We start from the raw sequence: 21,510 nt of genomic DNA on the forward strand, positions 1-21,510 counted from the left end.
GTAACAAGATGGTATCTAACAGAGAAACTGTTTTAAATTCACTTACTACACATTTTACAGTACACAACAGAACAACACAATACAAAAGTTCTACCTATATGTCCTAAATGTATTATTTATATCATGAGGGCTCGCAAACATATTCCCAAAGGCCAAATCATTTGGTCTGTGGTGTGGCCGAGGGCCCAGGGTGGCAGTCAGGGTGGTGCAGGGTGTTTAAGGCGGGCATAGGGAAAACAAAGCATGTACATGTAGAGGCTAAACTGCACGATGTGTAACCAGAAAATCTGGTATCAATCCCAGCTTTCCCACTTGACCAAATTGTGTGATCCTAGGCAACTGTTTGATTTCACTTGCCCCCTTTTTCTTCATTAACACATATCAGAGGATCTCGAAATACATGACATCTATGATGTGCGCTGTACAAAGCTTCTTGTATGTGATTTTAAAAAACTATAAAGTTACCCATGTATAATAGCAATCCAGACCTCCCAGATGGTGAGTGTAGGAAGTTGGCTCTGTATGCACTATTTCAAAGTAAGGAATAGTATGCACAGAGTCCAAGGGTTCCCCTTAGAGGTAAGATAGTGGCAAAAAGAGATAATACTTATGCTCTATTTTGTGGTAGTGTGGTCGAGCAGTAGGCTTATCAAAGGAGTAGTGTTAAGCATTTGTTGTACATACACACAGGCAATAAATGAGGAACACACACTCAGAGACAAATCCAGGCCAATAGGTTTTTGTATAGAAAAATATATTTTCTTAGTTTATTTTAAGAACCACAGGTTCAAATTTTACATGTAATACTTTAAATGAAAGGTATTGCAGGTAAGTACTTTAGGAACTTTGAATAATCACAATAGCATATATACTTTTCAAATAAAACACATATAGCTATTTTAAAACTAGACAGTGCAATTTTCACAGTTCCTAGGGGAGGTAAGTAATTGTTAGTTCTTGCAGGTAAGTAAACCACCTACGGGGTTCAAGTTTGGGTCCAAGGTAGCCCACCGTTGGGGGTTCAGAGCAACCCCAAAGTTACCACACCAGCAGCTCAGGGCCGGTAAGGTGCAGAGTTCAAAGTGGTGCCCAAAATGCATAGGCTTCAATGGAGAAGGGGGTGCCCCGGTTCCAGTCTGCCAGCAGGTAAGTACCCGCGTCTTCGGAGGGCAGACCAGGGGGGTTTTGTAGGGCACCGGGGGACACACAAGTCCACACAGAAAGTACACCCTCAGCAGCGCGGGGCGGCCGGGTGCAGTGTGCAAACAAGCGTTGGGTTTGTAATAAGAATCAATGGGAGACCAAGGGGTCTCTTCAGCGGTGCAGGCAGGCAAGGGGGGCTCCTCGGGGTAGCCACCACCTGGGCAAGGGAGAGGGCCTCCTGGGGGTCACTCCTGCACTGGAGTTCCAATCTTTCAGGTCCTGGGGGCTGCGGGTGCAGAGTCTTTTCCAGGCGTCGGGATCTGGGGGTCAGGCATTCGCGGTCAGGGGGAGCCTCGGGATTCCCTCTGCAGGCGTCGTTATGGGGGCTCAGGGGGGGGGGCAACTCTGCCTACTCACGGTCTTGTAGTCGCCGGGGAGTCCTCCCTGAAGTGTTTGTTCTCCACAAGTCGAGCCGGGGGCCTCGGGTGCAGAGTTGCAAGTCTCACGCTTCTGGCGGGAAACGCAGTTGCCTTGAAGTTGCTTCTTTGGAAACAAAGTTGCAGTCTTTGGTGAACAGGGCCGCTGTTCTCAGGAGTTTCTTGGTCCTTCTAGAGCAGGGCAGACCTCTGAGGATTCAGAGGTTGCTGGTCCTGGGGAAAGCGTCGCTGGAGCAGTTTCTTCAGAAGGGGGGGGAAGACAGACCGGTAGAGCTGGGGCCAAAGCAGTTGGTGTCTCTGTCTTCTCTACAGGGTTTTTCAGCTCAGCAGTCCTCTTCTTCTTAGGTTGCAGGAATCTGAGTTCCTAGGTTCAGGGGAGCCCCTAAATACAGAATTTAGGGGTGTGTTTAGGTCAGGGAGGGCAGTAGCCAATGGCTACTAGCCCTGAGGGTGGCTACACCCTCTTTGTGCTTCCTCCCAAGGGGAGGGGGTCACATTCCTATCCCTATTGTGGGGATCCTCCATCTGCAAGATGGAGGATTCCTAAAAGTCAGAGTCACTTCAGCTCAGGTTGCCTTAGGGGCTGTCCTGACTGGCCAGTGACTCCTCCTTGTTTTTCTCATTATCTCCTCCGGCCTTGCCGCCAAAAGTGGGGCCGTGGCCGGAGGGGGCGGGCAACTCCACTAGCTGGAATGCCCTGTGGTGCTGTAACAAAGGGGGTGAGCCTTTGAGGCTCACCGCCAGGTGTTACAGCTCCTGCAAGGGGGAGGTGATAAGCATCTCCACCCAGTGCAGGCTTTGTTACTAGCCACAGAGTGACAAAGGCACTCTCCCCATGTGGCCAGCAACATGTCTCGAGTGTGGCAGGCTGCTAAAACCAGTCAGCCTACACGGGTAGTTGGTTAAGGTTTCAGGGGGCACCTCTAAGGTGCCCTCTGGGGTGTATTTTACAATAAAATGTACACTGGCATCAGTGTGCATTTATTGTGCTGAGAAGTTTGATACCAAACTTCCCAGTTTTCAGTGTAGCCATTGTGGTGCTGTGGAGTTCGTGTTTGACAGACTCCCAGACCATATACTCTTATGGCTACCCTGCACTTACAATGTCTAAGGTTTGGCTTGGACACCGTAGGGGCACAGTGCTCATGCACTGGTGCCCTCACCTATGGTATAGTGCACCCTGCCTTAGGGCTGTAAGGCCTGCTAGAGGGGTGACTTATCTATACTGCATAGGCAGTGTGAGGTTGGCATGGCACCCTGAGGGGAGTGCCATGTCGACTTACTCGTTTTGTCCTCACCAGCACACACAAGCTGGCAAGCAGTGTGTCTGTGCTGAGTGAGGGGTCCCCAGGGTGGCATAAGATATGCTGCAGCCCTTAGAGACCTTCCCTGGCATCAGGGCCCTTGGTACCAGAGGTACCAGTTACAAGGGACTTACCTGGGTGCCAGGGTGTGCCAATTGTGTAAACAAAAGTACAGGTTAGGGAAAGAACACTGGTGCTGGGGCCTGGTTAGCAGGCCTCAGCACACTTTCAAATCAAAACATAGCATCAGCAAAGGCAAAAAGTCAGGGGGTAACCATGCCAAGGAGGCATTTCCTTACAGTGAGCATCAAAACTGACTTGCCTCTTAGTTCACCACTGGACTTGCTGGCATGGTGGAGGGAGGTTGGGGCAGCAACACAAATGTTTCTGAAACCCTGTTTGAAAGCTATCACTTAAAAAAAAAAAACACTTCTCGGTGCACTAATATAATCTGATGTACTAATGTGAAACACTTCTGCATGTTAATGAAATACACTTTTTGAATTCTGAAGATGTTATCATATTCTTAGCTTGTGGCAAATCTTTAAAAATGAAGGTGTTCTTAAAGATAAATAGAGTTACTTCCTTTCTTTAACTTCAGTTAACCTGTAAATAAATGTTTGTCTAACATTTTTCTTAATGTAAGTGCTGAGACACAACAGCAGCTGAGTGCTGCTGTTAACTAGGGAGCCACACGTCTAAAGGTCATGGGGGCAGCATGTAAAGATCAGGAGAGCTACAAGCGGACTCAGGAATCACTTAGAGTATCACTGGTTTATATTAATGTAACAATCACTTATACATGTAGTAGAAAGGGTGGCGGAAAACTATTAAATATAATCAATACACCTATATTCTAGATGGACCAATGCATTTAAATTGAATAAATCAATTAATTTAAATGCTATTAGAGGAGTTATCTAACGCTGAAAAAGATAATCAACACAATTGGTGCTAATCGCCTCACAGTGGGGTAAATACTAAAGTCTTTCAATTTCTCAAGTATTTTTTTATTTTAAACAATAAGAATACATTTCTTTTCAAAAGGTGCATCAATTGAAGTCCAGTAAAAGAAAGATATATCTTTTGAATTCAGAGTCATGATAGCACAGGCCCTATGGAAGCAGGAAAGAAAAAAAAATCCGCCCATATGTTGATTACTTTGATTACAGCATTTGGTGGCATAAGTTGTGTGCTTGGCTGAAAAAAAGTGCTTACGCTGCTCTTTTTGCCTTTTAGAAAATGTTATTGATTAAGTTGACAAGCCAATGAATAGGGCTATAGGTGAATAATTTAAAGCTAAAAGAAGGCAGTAGACCAGATATATTTAAAGTGAAAATAATATTTTTAAAGCCAGTAGGCATTTAAGGCTAGATTGTTTAGAGAGAGATATTGTGTTAGATTACCACAGTTGGCAAGAGTTTATGTTGTTTTACCAACTGTAATAATATATTTATATATTTGAAATTTTATGAATGCAATCCTTAGGGTTATCGGCTTACCCACAATACTGTAGGTCTAGGTTGGTTATGACAAAACAATAATAAATGTCTTGATTGGTTCAATGAGAAAAATTAAGTCAGATGACAGAGGTGTGAGCTGTTTATTGTGAAAATGTATTACAACGGCGAAAGGGTTCACTTATTTATTGTGAAAAGCATTTGCTAAAAATCAGAATATTTTTATTGGTACATTGTTATTATACTGTGTTATGGGCTCAACACAAATATTTAGTTACATGGGATGTCACAGATTACTGCAGTTGAAACAGTTTGGTGCTGGTTACCACCTTTGACAAACACTTGAGGTAGAATATTTTTATTGTAAACCCTCTTAGGCCAATTTAAGAGGGGTTTTGTACTGTTTCACCAAATGTAATTTGTCACAGATTTGGCATTTTATACCTGTATCCTTGATGGTTGCCATATATATATATATATATAGAGTAAGCCAGATTGGTTTATGTCAGATACCATACGTCTAATCATTTATTTATATGCTTATATAGCACAGCATTACTGGACAGTGCCAGAGCACTTTCCAGCAAACCAATCAATTTGGGTGAAATTTACATACTCGCACAAATATGAAATTATCAGGAAAATATGAATTATGCTTGAAGATTTGAAAGGTGATAAACCTTATTAGGTCATTTTGCGAGGGGTTTTCCATATCTTTGCCAACTATAATTGTAAACATATTTATAATTTTATGAATATGAGCCTGGTGGTTGCCTTATACATAGGCCTGGGTTGATTATGGAGACAAGCCCATCTTAAAGACTAGAAGCATGATTGGTTCACTTGGTAAAGTAATGTCATGTACTGTAGGTCTGATCAGCATATTGTATTATGAAAAGTTACAATAAAGCGGAATGTTTGATTTATTTAATAGGCATGTGATAAACCAAATATGTCTCAAAGGGTGGATTGCTATTGCACAGAGTTAAGTGCCGTAGACATGTATTTTGTTACAGGGACCCTCGCAGATCACCATAGTAGGCTAGGGATTTCATATTGATTACCCTCTGGACAGTTGACCAGACTGCCACTTTGGATAGCATCTCAGATGAAGAAATGGTGCATGCTATTTTAAGTTATGAACGCTGAGAAGGTGCCGGGGGAAAAAGAAATACTCCCAGATGAATTCTGTAAGGTAAACAAAGCCAAAAAACAATTCTGCTGTGTAAAGTATTCAAGGAGGCAGAAGCAATATGTCAACAGAAGCCAGACCTCAATCATACAATGATAATAAGGATGATGAATGTTCTATATTCGAATGTTGAAATAATGAAAAAAGAGCAATACAGTCAAAAAACAAAACAATACAAATAAAAAATAAATAACCACTATCAGAGAAAGCGTACTTTACTATGTAGGAAGATAAAGTTGATCATATACAAATTCTTCTTGGTGATAAAAAGGCTAAAAAGTAATGGCATACGTATCAAGTAAGGCAGGAATATCCTGCCTCCAAAGCAAATATATCGAACGGACATAGCTGTAAGAGAAGAGGACCTCGTACAACATCACACATGGATGCTATCAATAAATATAATAATAATAGAATAAAAACGTTCACAGCAACAATTTATTCCAAATAAGTTAAAGTCTAAAATATATTTAAAAATCATTAATTTGTGCCAAGATGATGCGTATTTTTTACAAAGGCCCAGACATTACAACAGACAGCCAGCTCTGATAACATTTTGAGAAATAAGAAAAGCATGTCTATGTTGTGCAAACACTGATTTTTAAGGATTGGCAGTAAATACCTGCAGTGAAAGGGGTCATAATACTACCAGAAAAGTAGAAAATGCTCCAACGACTGTAGAGAATAATCACCACAAGGGCAGACCAAAATGGTGCTAGGGTTGAATTGGCCCAGGGGGAAGCAAAGGTGAGACATAATTGAGCGCAGTCGAAACTTTGTTAAGGCAGATCTTTCCCGTGGGTTTCTAATCAATGAGAGATAAGGTTCAGGCCCAGGGCAGGTCTTAATAATCACATAATCTCACAAGATAGGCTTCCCCAAACCACTTTTTCTCTCGCTTCCAAGACAAGCTTTGAGAATTACTCTAACAAGTACACAGTCACTTTTACTAACACATTGAGGAGAATGAAACAGGTCTGGCCTACCAGGGTTACAGCAACTGTCCTAACATAATCCAACCCAGGGGTTTTAGAGCCAAGCTCACACTTATGGCAATCTTTAACTACATCACGATTGAAGGTGGCATGCTGGCTATTCCAGATCGAGATCCACAAGAGGAGTGGAGCAAGTTTAATGAAGTCCTCCACATAGCCTAGGTTCAGCTCTTCATGAACAAAAAAACTGGAGCTAGTGGGACTCAAGCCGAGCAACCTTCTGCAGAAGAGATTCCCCTCCCACTGGAGCTTCAAGCGGTCCCTATATCCCTAGATGACAGCACCATAAATCAGAACAGGAAAACACCTCATTCTATACGCTTGCATCAAATCTGAATAAGATTCCAGAGGCCTTATTAAAGTGCAGGCACCGATTAGCAAGAGAGGGTAACCAACTATTCTGTGAATCAAAGGGGACCCTCCAAGTAAGGAAACTCTCTAACTCTGCCGATGACGTTTCCCTTGATTGATATTGGCCTAATTTTGGAGGACTGCCTCCCACATGCCATATATTGCATCTTAGCTATATCTGTATCCAGATCTAACTCATCCATGCATCATCGGCATATAAAAGGGCAGGAATGGGTGTGGACTACAGTTTAGGCATATTTTCCTGTTTGCAATCAGGAATGAGTTCAGGCCATGTACATATAACAAAAAAAGAATAGGGGCCAAAAAACAACCTTGCCTAAAACCCCAGGGGAGGCAAAAATAGCCTGTACATTCACTCCCTTCCCTCCCCCATACCATATCTGGCAAAGCCATTGATTCCTGAATGCAAATCCCATAAAAAGCAATTCAGGGGCTGAGGAAGCTCAATATTGGTTTAGATGTACTACGACTTAGATCTGTTTACCGGGTCACAGGCGATACTTTAGATCCATAAATGGAAAATAGACTGCCCCTTTGTTCGCGGTTACATATTTTCCTATGATAAGATTAAGATTTAAACATGGCTCCTGTGTTCCCATGCCTTTCCTGAAGCCATTTTGCACTGGGCCTAGGATATTGTTAAACTGGATCCTGTTCTCAATTCTATTAAGAATAATATTACCCAAGATTTTAACTACAGAATTCAATAAAGAAATGGGCCTGTAACACTGAGGGTCCTGTCTGTTTCCCTTTTTTAACACTGGAATATTGGTCGCTGATTTCCAAGTATTGAGGATTTTAACTGAAACAGCAGCGTTTAAAGTATTGGTAAACAGAGGGGTCCATAGCAGGGTACTGGCCTTATAGAGGTGCATGGGTACCCCATCGGGCCACGGCACCTTCTACGAGGGTCTAAACTCAATAGCGGAAAATAACTCCTCAAGCTCAAAAGAAATCCCCAAACGGAGCTACGGAGGCTTTGTTACGAAATCTGCTGCCTCGTTGTGCCCTGACGAATAAAACTGCTTGAAGTATGCCACAAAATCATCAGAGTTAATGTTAGATCCTAGGACACCAAACAAGGGAAAGGATGCTTGTTTCCCATGAACAATCTCCCAGACACCCCTGGTCTCTGGCATTACAATTGGAAACAAAATGCTCCCATGTCTCCTCCTTAATAGCTTGCTTACTCATTATGATAGCCTCCTTATAAGCTACCCTTGCCAAAGTGATGATCCGCTGATTCGTTGGGCGAGCATTAAGTGTTTTGCAGAGTTCACGGTTGGAGATCCTGCATGCTTTGTCAAACCATCCTGTTTTCTGTGTCCCCCCATGTCCAGGTAGCTCAAGCATGATTGTTTTAGTAGCATGATTAAGAGTCTGAAAGGCATCTAAGATTACCGTAGACTCAGTATTAGGAGATAAAAGTACATCCGTCACAGACCCAGAGAGTTGGCCAAAGCAGGTATGGAAATTCCTTGCCACTTTATCCAAAGGCCCTTATCTTTTGAGGTCAGCCCAGTTGTACCAGGAGAGGAGACAAGGCGTCCACTATCAGGGACGCTGAATCCAGCCTCATTGGGGTTGTGATCTTTATAACCATTTTGGAGCACCCCACCAAGCAGATTAACAGTTCCAAATGCCTGGATGTAGAAACAGTCAATGGTTGTACCTTGGCCCACAACCAAGAAAGGTAGGGGGTTGATTAAGATAACCCCTGCCATCTTCATCACATTACGGAGGCCCGCATGACAGTGAGTTTTGTACAACCTCCTTCCCCTGATGTCAGGTGACCTAGAATAACTGAAACAATCAATAGTCACAAAAGTGTCTGATACTGGATGGTTCACGCCCAATTTGGCATGGACGTCCCCTCCTACAATCGGGTCAAACCAATTAAAAACAGTAAATGATCTAGCCTCCGGGATCGACAAAACTTCAAACAGGGCCTCAATCTGGCATCCTGGGTCATACACAGAATTATAAAAATTAACAAGAAAAAAAATTAATTTGTTAGGCAAAACTATTCACAAGACCTGAATCTCATTATGCTTGGCAGAATCTGGACGACCTTGAAGGATTTAGAAATATGAATCATGATGGCCAGGCAACCCTGACCTCTCTGTCTCCATGAAGAAATAGCAGGGATATCAAAACTCTCAAAACTATACAATGAGATAGCCTTGCAGGCCCATATTTCTTGCAGCATAATTATATCAAGCTGGGTAATAAAATCAACCCACTTAGTATCTGATTCCTTGGCCCTAATACCAACAATATTCCAACAGATAAGCCTAATAGCAAGGCCTTGTTATGGCTTCATAACACTGTGTGGGGGAGTGGCCGCTGGTAGCACACCCGATTGTGAGCTACTGGATGAAGGTTCTAATTGCCAGTCATTGCAGTCTAGGTCCGACAAGGGAAGAAACCTGTTGGAAGTGGGGAAGGGAGGGTTCCCATTCTCACAAACCAGTGAGGGGGAGATTTATGAGGCCCTACCTGTGCCAATGGTTGCACATGTCTGTCAAAAAACCTCTAAAGGGATAATGTTAATGCCCTCCCTCAGGGCAATTTGCCTGCTTGTGATATGGGTCAGACGGCAGGCCAAATGTGGATGTTTACAGTTGATCACAATGCAATCAATCCTCTCTCAGATGGTTTTGGTAGGGCCCACCTACCGAACACTCCTCATGAACAGGATGTCATTGTATTCACTGATAATAGTTGAATTACAAGCTATCCAAAGAAAGACATACTTTATTTTTTAGGTGAGAGGCTGACTCCTCCTCAGAGGTAAGGGTCAATTTAGGAACGCCTGTCATAATGGCAACACTCTGGGGGCAAATTAAGACAAGGCAATCTCACAGCAGATCGATAACACCTCCCGGCCCTGGTCAGAATTTGGAGGCAGCCAGGAGGTTTTCTCTCTCCAGGTGTTTGGTGGGCTGCCGGTTGATGACCTTCACCAGAACTTTGGCTGGGAAAGGGAGCAGCGAGATGGGGTGGTAATTCTGGAGTTCGCTGGGGGCTGCAGTGGGTTTCTTGAGAAGGGTCTGATCTCTGCATGTTTTCATGCGTCGGGAAAGGTGGCGGTGGCAATGGATGTGTTGAGGGTGGTAGTGAGTTGGTGGCTGATCTTGTTGCTTCCTAAGTTGAAGAGGGGGAGTGGGGGCAGGGGGGGTCGGTGGACGGAATTCATGATTGTGGTAGTGGCCGTTGTGGTGAGCTGTTGCCATGCGGTGACGGTGGTCGGGGGAGGTTTCCATTGGAGTTAGGAGGTCTGTATGGTGGACTCAAAGTACTTGTAGATGGTGGAAATCTTGTTGTGGAAGTGATTCGCTAGCACGTCACCAAGTACCTGTGAGGGAGGAATGTGTTTTCTGTGGCTGTTGGGCCGGAGAACTCTCTGATGAAGGTAAAGATTTCTTTGGTGTTGTTGGCACTAGCCTCTATGAGGTCTGCAAGGACGTCTGTTTTTGCAAGGTTCAAATACGTATGGGAAAAAGAGCTCACCAGAGGTTATCAATGCTGTGAGGGACCAAAGCCAAGAGCGGTGGCTCAGCAAAGCCTCTTCTAGGCTGTGACTTGTGCAGATGGGCCTGCTATTCGCCCGGGCACATCCAACCCTACAGGTCCAGGAGATGCACTATATCGCACAGGTGAGGGCAGCAGCAGGTGCAGGTGATTGGTAAGGCCGCCTCCTGGGCCCCATGGACTCTTGTGACACATAATTCCATCAAAAACATTCCCAAGCTGCAGGACCGGGTGATGCACTAAATCGCACAGGTGAGGAAAGCAGCAGGTGGAAGTGGTTGGTAGGGCCACCTCCTGGGCCCTAGGTACTCCTGGGACACGTAGTGTAGGAAAGTACCATCTTGCCTAGCATGTTACCCCATATTTCACTTTATGTATGTTGTTTTAGTCCTTGTGTCACTGGGACCCTGCCAGGCAGGGCCCCAGTGCTCATAGTATGTGCCCTGTATGTGTTCCCTGTGTGGTGCCTAACTGTATCACTGAGGCTCTGCTAACCAGAACCCCAGTGTTTATGCTCTCTCTGCTTTCCAAATTTGTCACTACAGGCTAGTGACTAAATTTACCAATTCAAATTGGCATACTGGTACACCCATATAATTCCCATGTATATGGTACTGAGGTACCCAGGGTATTGGGGTTCCAGGAGATCCCTATGGGCTGCAGCATTTCCTTTGCCACCCATAGGGAGCTCTGACAATTCTGACACAGGCCTGCCACTGCAGCCTGCGTGAAATAACGTCCACGTTATTTCACAGCCATTTACCACTGCACATAAGTAACTTATAAGTCACCTACATGTCTAACCTTCACCTGGTGAAGTTTGGGTGCAAAGTTACTTAGTGTGTGGGCACCCTGGCACTAGCCAAGGTGCCCCCACATCGTTCAGGGCAAATTTCCTGGACTTTGTGAGTGCGGGGACACCATTACACGCGTGCACTATACATAGGTCACTACCTATATATAGCGTCACAATGGTAACTCCGAACATGGCCATGTAACATGTCTAAGATCATGGAAATGTCACCACAATACCATTCTGGTATTGGGGGAACAATTCCATGATCCCCCGGGTCTCTAGCACAGAACCTGGGTACTGCCAAACTGCCTTTCTGGGGTATCCACTGCAGCTGCTGCTGCTGCCATCCCCTCAGATATGTTTCTGCCCTCCTGGGGTCCAGGCAGCCCTGGCCCAGGAAGGCAGAACAAAGGATTTCCTCTGAGAGAGGGTGTTACACCCTCTCCCTTTGGAAATAGGTGTGAAGGGCTGGGGTGGAGTAGCCTCCCCCAGCCTCTGGAAATGCTTTGATGGGCACAGATGGTGTCCATCTCTGCATAAGCCAGTCTACACCGGTCCAGGGATCCCCCAGCCCTGCTCTGGCGCGAAGCTGGACAAAGGAAAGGGGAGTGACCACTCCCCTGACCAGTACCTCCCAGGGGAGGTGCTCAGAGCTCCTCCAGTGTGTCCCAGACCTCTGCCATCTTGGAAACAGAGGCCAGTGCCAGCAGGTGACGTCAGAGGCTCCTTCTGATAGGCTCTTAGCTCTCTTGGTAGCCAATCCTCCTATCTTGGTAGCCAAAACTCCTTTTCTGGCTATTTAGGGTCTCTGCTTTGGGGAATTCTTCAGATAACGAATGCAAGAGCTCACCAGAGTTCCTCTGCATCTCCCTCTTCGCCTTCTACCAAGGATCGACCGATGACTGCTCCAGGACGCCTGCAAAACCGCAACAAAGTAGCAAGACGACTGCCAGCAACATTGTAGTGCCTAATCCTGCGGGCTTTCTTGACTGTTTCCAGGTGATGCATGCTCTGGGGGTAGCCTGCCTTCACCCTGCACCAGAAGCTCCAAAGAAATCTCCTGTGGGTCGACAGAATCTTCCCCCTGCTAACGCAGGCACCAAAAGACTGCATCACTGGTCCTCTGGTTCCCCTCTCATCCTGACGAGCGTGGTCCCTGGAACACAGCAACTCTGTCCAAGTGACTCCCACAGTCCAGTGACTGTACAGTCCAAGTTTGGTGGAGGTAAGTCCTTGCCTCCCCACGCTAGACTACAAAGCTGTGTACTGCATGATTTGCAGCTGCTCCGGCTCCTGTGCACTCTTCCAGGATTTCCTTTGTGCACAGCCTAGCCTGGGTCCCCAGCACTCTGTCCTGCAGTGCACAACCCTCTGAGGTGGCCTGCGACGTCGTGGGGCCCTCTTTTGTAACTTTGCGTGGACTCTGGTTCACTAGTCTTCTAAGTGCCTGGTGGGGTACTTCTGCGGGTGCTGCCTGCTTCTGTGAGGGCTCTCTGAGTTGCTGAGCGTCCCCTCTGTATCCTCCTCCAAAAGGCAACACCCTGGTCCTTCCTGGTCCTCAGCAGCACCCAAAAACCTCTACAGCGACCCTTGCAGCTAGCAAGGCTTGTTTGCATTATTTCTGTGTGGGAACACCTCTGCAAGCTTCAGGGCGATGTGGGACATCTGTCTTTCAAAGGAGAAGTACCTAGTCCTCTTCTTTCTAGCAGAATTCCAAGCTTCTTCCTTCCGGAGGCAGCTTCCTTGCACCTTCATCCGGGGTTTTCTGGGATCCTGCCCCCCACCCGTCCCCCGCGGACACTGTTGCAACTATTGGACTTGCCCCCTTGCCTTGCAGGTCCTCAGGTCTGGGAATCCGTTGTCAGTGCACTGCTGGTGCTTGTTATTCTTGCAGAATACGGCTATCACGACTATTGTGCTCTTTTGGGGTAGTAGGTGTACTTTACTCCTACTTTTCATGGTCTTGGGGTGGGGTATCTTGGACACCCTGACTGTTTTCTTACAGTCCCAGCGACCCTCTACAAGCTCACATAGGTCTGGGGTCCATTTGTGATTCGCATTCCACTTTTGGAGTGTATTGTGTTGCCCCTATACCTATGTTCTCCTATTGCAACCTATTGTAATTCTACACTGTTTGCATTACTTTTCTGACTCTTACTTACCTGTTTTGGGTTTGTTTACATATAACTTGTGTATATTACTTATCTTCTTACTGAGGGTACTCACTGAGATACTTGTGGCATATGGTCGTAAAAATAAAGTACCTTTATTTTTAGTAACTCTGTGTATTGTGTTTTCTTATGATATTGTGCATATGATATAAGTGGTATAGTAGGAGCTTTGCATGTCTCCTAGTTCAGCCTAAGCTGCTTTGCCGTAGCTAGCTTCTATCAGCCTAAGCTGCTAGAAACACCTCTATTCTACTAATAAGGGATAGCTGGACCTGGCACAAGGTGTAAGTACCTTTGGTACCCACTACAAGCCAGGCCAGCCTCCTACACGTAGTCCTGTCAAAAACACTCCCAAGCTGAGGTTCCAGGCGATGCACTATATTGAACTGGTGAGGGCAGCAGCAGGTGCACGTGGTTGGTAGAACAGCTCCTGGGCCCCATGGACTCCTGGGACATATAGTCCCACCAAAAACACTCTGTACAATAATTTTACTCATACCCAAACCTGGATAAGACCTCCAGCTTTACGCAATCTACAGTCTCATGTCCCTCCTGAACACAAAATATATAAAAGATATAAAAAATTGTCACAATCTTCTGCAACAGACTTAAACTTGTGAGGACATCCCTCATACACTCAAATCAGCTTAGTTCCACCCCCCCCCCCCCAGAAGATCCTCAGAGGACAATATGAGGGTGCTGACGTAACCCTAGTGGATGGTCAGAAATTTGTCTAGGAGGGGATTCCTCTACTCCTCATGTCTTCAAAAGACAGACTTTGGCTTCCCAGAGTGGTACAAAGGGTCCTTCACGTAATGTACTATTTCAGGTACACGTGCAGTCAGTGTACATTCACAACACACATACTGTCCAGCACTATTACATCCATGCATTGTGCCCCTACAGACATAAATACATTCCGCACACGCATTCAATCTGTGTGCACTGTTCAGTACTGTATTCTTTCTGTATTGTACCAGGGTCTGCTATTCGTAAACACACCTACTGCCAGCACAAACACACATGTGCACACTGCATAACACTTCACGCTTCATGGATTGTATTTCGCACAAGCACACATATGTATTGCATGCCTCAGAGGCATACAAGCATTCAGTACATGCATGAACCATTCATGCACTACACAGTACTGTTTTGTCCCTGTAGTGTACCCTTCCCAGGCACACATACATCCAGCGGAGAATCACTACTCATGCGCAGCCAAGGGAGATTTAAGCATACAGTAGTGGAGCATTAAAAAGATGAGTGAGCCTGTAGGACTCACTCCAGTGACACAAGGTAAAAAGGACCTGTTCACTCCTACCGATCACTACACGGTAAGCTGCCACCAACATGCTTGTGCTGCTTAACTCTTAGTGAAGATTGTAGTCTTTCACCACCATGAGGGTAGTGCTTTGGACGCCCCTCCTGGGTCAACAAGACCACAATGCGTGCGACAGGCTTAGGTCACGGCCCGCACAAATGATCCATTTTTGCTTATGACAACAAAAATCAGCATTAGGGATCCAGAAAATAGTATTACTGGGCACTCTGGGCAGGGTACACGTCTTTTACCCTGCAGAGTTCTCTTCAGTCCCAATAAACGTAACCAGTCCTCTCTGTAATGGCACAAAGAGTAAAAGAAACTATAGAGTGGAATGCTTCCCAGAGTAATTACCCGACGTTCTCAAATTCAACCATTGCGTCCACCACCTTTTTGTTTTCATATGTTTTTGTTCATCAGCACAAACCAACAGGATAGGATGTCAATATTACAAAAAAAAAAATACAGATTGAAATATATTAGAAATTCGGTTTTGAAAAAAAAAAAAGATTGAAAATATCCAATTTGCAATGCTTTAATATCCTATGCAGGGTAGCATATCTCAGTCACTAATAGTATATGCGGACGAATTCGGGATTTTACATATCAAGACCGCAGATTCTATTCAGAGTTATCTCTTCACCCAGACTGTGGTTCTAATAAAGAATGTCTGCAAATGGAACGTAAAACTCGTGAGACAATACCATCCACTCAACATCTTTTCTGGTTTCGTTTCCATCACACCCTCTTCTTAACTAAACAGGTACCCATAAAAGGAAACAATGTTCTGTAACCATCTTAAAATGTAAGAAAATCGTGCAGTGAGGAAGGGATTTGCTAGAACGAACAAGGGCTGTTTTCTAAGTCAACGTAGTTGCTGGGAGTCATGAAGTGAATACGTCAGTAGTATGAAGAGAAGGACTTGTCAAAATGGGACCTGTGTTTGTGGGTTGTGCTGTAATTAAAAAAACAGCCGACGGGCAGGACGGGGCGACACTTAAGTAAACGTGTGATATAAACTTCTAAAACCCAGGACGTGCTCTGTCCTGCGCCTCGAGCACTTCAGAAGCACTCCATCTTCCCAAGTCGGAAGGCTGCACGGCCGCGCTCTAGTAACCTGTGGAATCTCCTTCATGTCCAGACAAATAAAAACGTGTCCCAAAGTGAATCTTTGCATTGTGCAAACGTAGTGAAGGAGTCTGTGAAGCGAGTACTCATCCGTCTTTCAGGAAAAGACATTTTACTTCTGCAGGGAACAGCACAGGGGCGTACTCTGGACCCCTGCGGAGCAGGCTACTCTCCGCCCCCCATCATTTCTCAAGGAAGCTCGCTCAGCCCCAGGCCTTTAAAAAGCTACAAAGCAGTCTAAGTTCAACTGCATGGACCACTCCCTATTTCGTTTTTTTTTTGGCGGGGGGGGGGGGGGGGGGGGGAGTTGGTGAGTGGGGCAGTTATTGTGTTACTACATTTCGGCTTTGGATCTCCTGTGACTGGGTAGGTAAAACTCGCACTCTAAGCCTGGGGGCCTGATTCCCAAAGTTATTTGCTTGGGTAAGTTTGACTCCCACACGGAAGTACCTTGTTATAAGTATGAAAGCTTTTTGAATTCACAAAAGTTGTATTGCACTTGTGAAACGATTCAATCACAAACATTTTTGCGTGAGTAAATCTGTTCACGGGATTAAAAGTGAGGATCCTAAGGTTGAAGTGGCTTTTGAGTTTCAATACACCAACAAATGTATAGTTCCACGTATGTCTTGCAAAATTTCTCTCCGTCCACATCCCACCATGGAAAGTGCCAGAAATGTATCCCCGACAAGGGCAAGAGTAAAATGCTTGACTAGGGGGGAAGGCATAGGAACATTCAAAATTGACGTGGGTTAGTTTAAAGGTATTTAATTGGAAAATATATTTCACCATGGAGAGAAAAGAAAAAAATCAGCATATGTATTTGCACTTGTTTCGCAGATTTTGGCAATGTATATTTCTATATTTCCTCACGTGAGAATAAAATAAAATTCAGAAAGCTTTTCAATTAGTATGCTTGGAAATCTGTGTGCCTGGCACAGGTTTCCAAGATTCTTCTTGAAACGCTGGTTACCTCTTTAAAGTGTGTAACCTATACCCATGTGAGATCGCACAATTCCAGGTGCAGATTTACAACGATCTGTAAAATCGGACCCTCCATTTTTAAATCCACAACTGTTTTTCAACAGACTGAAGAGTACAACGCTAGTACAACTCTGGCACAAAGCACTCTGCAAAGTCTTTGGGCTAAATAAGTCAACACTATGCTCCGTAAAAACAGGTTGCTATTTTATGAATATGCATGGCCATCCAACGTAATCAGAATTGCCTTTCGGCTTAGGGGATAGTTCATATTTGTATTTTTTGACTTTGAATACTTGCAGCTCTGAAAGCTGGAACGGCTTGCCCTCAGGAGAAATTAACCAATGAAAAAGCATACAGCAATGTGGCATATTTTCATAGCTGCTAAATTTCCCTATGTGATTTGTAATACTATTAGCCAAGCTTAGATGATTAGTAGCAGCACTGAGCACTCTTCAGCATATAATGGCCTTTCATGTTCTGGGTACACCCGGTGCCTCTGGAATTGCCAAATATCCTTGTTTTCTACACATATTTAAAGATTTGATACACTTGCTGCTTTATAATTTGAAAATCTGAACAAAAAGTTAGCTTCTAGCTCAAATGGATCAAAGGGTACTGAAACACTCCATTTGGAATACAACAAAGCAGTGGGCACATTGAAAAAGGTAACTGGTAAAACAGCATCAGGTGACTGCTAATTTGGGCATTAAAAATGTCGAAATTTTACACATAATGCTTTATATCCCTAATTTATGGACAGGAAGAAAGATCCCAACTACAGCAGTAAATAAAATGTCTATATAATCAAATGTAATTAAAACAGGATGGAAGAAAAGGCGTTCCTCGCCATGAAAACGTGTTATTTCATTGTTCGTGCACCTGATGCACATACTGTAGAGTTCTTCAAATCTTAGAGTAGTTCAGTGTAGTATTCAATGTATGAAAGAATCACAAACGTTTATAATCAAATGTAATGAATCTGCCATTAAAAGGCTTTGTTTCATTTAATCGCCCTTTAGTCAAGGACATTTCAAGTAGAGGAAAATCACATTAATCTGGTATATTTTGATAAGACTTGGTCCCCTTGTTTTTTTTAACACTATGTAGTGGGACAATTGGACGTGAAATGTACAGCAGTGGTATTTCTGCCTCGAATGAGGTGCTTCTGTAAATTAAACGGATAATAATCCCAATAGTGAGCTTCACAGACAAGTTTTACAACAAAGCTTGAATGCACAGAGTAAGAGCCACATCTGCCCTTACAAGTTGTGCATGAATAAATGTGTATTTTCTGCTGAGTACAAGAAGATGAATGTTTTGCACAAACGTGTTTACTGTGACGGTAAACGGAAAGTGTTAATTTAATCCTGCACTTGTGAATCAATACAACATAAAATCATTCACTGTTAGTGAACACTATTTTTAAAAGTGTTTGCTAAATATGCGGATTTATTTTTTACATTTAAAAAAACGCTGTTTTGATATATCGCTTGAGTCAATAACTATGCGAGTTAAAATGGAAAGCGGCTACTTAACCTCACAGATTGTGATTTAAACCAGCATTTCTATGCCACATAATTTAGTCAACAATGCCACATAATTTGACCATCCATTTCTCAGAAATGCGTATGTCTTTTAGCATCTACGTCCAAGTCACAGCTAGCATAGAGTTGTTATTTAAGAAAAAAAGCACTGTACTGGCTCTAGGTGCCGCCAGATACGTGCTCCCCTGGCAGGTATATATGCAGTGTACTCGGGAAATCCCAACTGTCCATTAGAACCCCTCCTCAGAAGTGGACATACAAGTAAGTGCATTAAGTAGATCCAGGCAACAAGAAGTTACAGACTGCAATTACTGTGCGAAGAGGGCGACTTCCTGTTTACTATGCTCTCCAACAGTGCTTTACGTGTGCAGGTATTGTCTTGTACTGAGTATCTGCACTTATTTAATTCGAATGGCAGGGCACTGGCAGCTCTCTGCACTACTTAAATAATATCTAAAGGAAGAGTACTGGAAATTTTCAGGACCAGAGAGGTACTCTAAAAAGTGAGTACGTGCACTTCTATATTTCCATTTAAAGCATTGCTCTACAGAGATCTCCATAGTCTATCACGGTGTGTAACACTCAGGCAGACTAATTCTTCACACTGGCAAAAGATTTATAGACCCACCTTGCCCCCTCATTTCTACAAGCTGACCTGTAGCGTTAAACTGAATAACCAATGTGCACTCTGTCCTTTTCTCTCCTTTCTTAAATCCTGGCCTTTTCTTTCCCTGGCAGAGGTTTTGGATGGCTTTGGGATGTATAAAGTTCTCAAAATAAAAATTTAATTGTTTGTAAACAACTGAAAAATGTCGAACATGCAACAATAATGATAATAATTTGTGGCCTTATAATAGTAAACAAATATTTTTTTCGAAAAGACATCGTGAAAGATCAATGTTAACATGAAAAAAAGTGGTATTCAGAAAGCTTGGGGTATTCGTTACAACTTGAAATCCAACAATAATGACATTTGTATCACGTTGCACGGGTTAAAATAACATTTTTCAAAATATACGTTTGTTGAAATAAACTACAATTTAAGAGAATTGGAATTACTTGAAGTTCATTTCAACTACGCAGCAAAAAAAGGACGAAGCAAATAGAGGAGCCGTTGTTTACGATAAAGAAATTAAAATGAGGCTTGTGTGCACTGGTCATCGTAAAGGGGCCCCGTACACACTTGTTTGACTGTGAAGCCACCCTCTCTGTCTGTCCATCCCAAAGCCATTGAAAATATATGTAAGGGACAAAGAAACTGAAGGACGATGGCATTAGTTTTTAAAACATGCATTCCAACGTGAAATCATTTCATATGGTAGGGATTTGTAACATGCGGCTCGTTTGCCCAAATAAAGCTAGCTGGGATATCATTATTGGTTAAACCAGAAAATCAGTTTCATTTTTCCAAGAAATTTGAACTGCGCTTTATTACTAGATATGTATATGAAATAATGGCACGTTTCTTAATGCAACATTCGGTTGTGGTTACCACCCAGATCATAAATCAACCCTAAAGAGTTATTTTCACTCTACTCATTCTCCCACAGACAGCATTGCGACACCCCTCGCGGTGCCCTTCCTCCCTGAAAGTCTCACCCCAGTACTGTTATCCTAAGATTGTTGCCCTCAACCATGAGTGATGCTATATTCCTGCCCCATCCCTTCTCTTTAACAACCCCATAATGTATAAGGCTCTGTTCCCTTGCAGCTGTTTCGTGTATTCAATTGCTCATGATTTAAGACATACCCATACAAGATTTAAGTAGATTGTTTGTTGTACAGGACCATGAGTCTTATACGAGCCGCTTCATGCCATTAAAAAATAAAAAATAAATAAAAAATCTTGTGTCCAAAACTCCTCATTTCTATTAAGAAAACACTGTGTTCACCAGTGCCTGTGTTTGAGCCAAACTGGGAGGTGGACAGGGAACGGTAATGTTACAGTCTGGGAGAAGTACATCAACAGAGCCCAGTTCAAGGTACCACACGCTTCCGTCATCGTTTGACAGCGAGGCCGGGAATACTAAATTTGTGTCGCTGTGTACCTGTCATTTAAAGAAGATTAAATATATATTTCCTATTCATTCTCATTTGTTTTAACTTTACAGTGAGTTGGAACTCTGAGCAAGATATCGTAACTTGAGGATGAGTGAATTCTGAGTTAGAGATATTCTGTCTGGGATAGCATGTTAGAATTAGATTCTGTGGCACAGTCGCCGAGAGGATAGGGGGAGTTGGTGGGGGTCAGCAAGACACCTGCGCAGCGCTAGCAAGGATGAGGCCAGAGTTCTGCACCGGACACTGGCCACCAGGGGACCGGCGAAGCGTGGCTGCACACCTCCTGCTCTTACCATTATCGGTGTAGCTCCCGGGACTCGGCTGGTGGGGCACACGGGCATGCCCCGCCTGGAAGTCGCTCTCTCCGGAATACATGAGTAAGGAGCCCGGCCCAGAGCTGTGCCCAAGCGGTGGGAAGCCGATGCTGAACTCTGCCAAGCTTGTCGTCCTGAGCGCGCCCCACCTCCTGCTGCCCTCTCCCGGGCGCTGACCACGGCCCGCCCCAAAACACAGCCCAGGAGCTGGGAATTCCGACTTCCGGCCTCTGACGTCACAGCGCTGGCTCGCGCGGACGACGGCTGGGGCACCGTCCGCACCCACAGAGCACAAGTGGCTCCTGAGCCCACCTGTGCGACTACTGCCCAGTGTGTCGTCTCGCACTGCTGGTCTGAGAGAGTCAAAGAAGTTTCGGGTGTTCCGCTTAGGACGTGGGTGGACTAAAGCTCCAGGCTCACTTCCAGTGTTCAGCTTCCAGCCACACCTGAGTCACTTCCAGCATCCGGAAACGTGTGCTGCATCCATGCCTGTTGCTTCTTGCATATACATGCAACTAGTCTAGATACAGTCAGGTACTGAGTAACTGCACTTCTTTGTTTTGAGAGGAAGAGTACCTGCACTTTTCTTTTTAGCATAGGTGAAATACATTTAATTGGATAGTGCTAGTTCTTCTAAAAAGCAAGTAGGTAATCTGGCATGGACGTCATTTAGGGCTCGCAGACTGTCGTGCCTTTTGCTACCCCTAGCATTGCCTTTGCGACACCTGGCTTGAGAGGTGGCAAATTTAGT

At 44.3% G+C, this 21,510-nt stretch overlaps 1 protein-coding gene across 1 annotated transcript in view; it reads right to left on the reverse strand.

Annotated features, from left to right (window-relative positions):
• Positions 1-21,203, reverse strand: part of TMC7 (transmembrane channel like 7) — a 304,277-nt gene extending 283,074 nt beyond the window's left edge. Inside the window, exon 1 of the mRNA XM_069210233.1 lies at positions 20,739-21,203. Coding sequence (XP_069066334.1) covers positions 20,739-20,820 — 82 coding nt within the window. The 5' untranslated portion in view covers positions 20,821-21,203. The remainder of the gene's footprint in view (positions 1-20,738) is intronic.
• Between the last annotated feature and the right edge of the window lie 307 nt (positions 21,204-21,510).

The sequence above is a fragment of the Pleurodeles waltl genome, chromosome 10 (genome assembly GCF_031143425.1).
Source record: "Pleurodeles waltl isolate 20211129_DDA chromosome 10, aPleWal1.hap1.20221129, whole genome shotgun sequence".
NCBI classification, from domain to species: Eukaryota; Metazoa; Chordata; class Amphibia; order Caudata; family Salamandridae; genus Pleurodeles; species Pleurodeles waltl.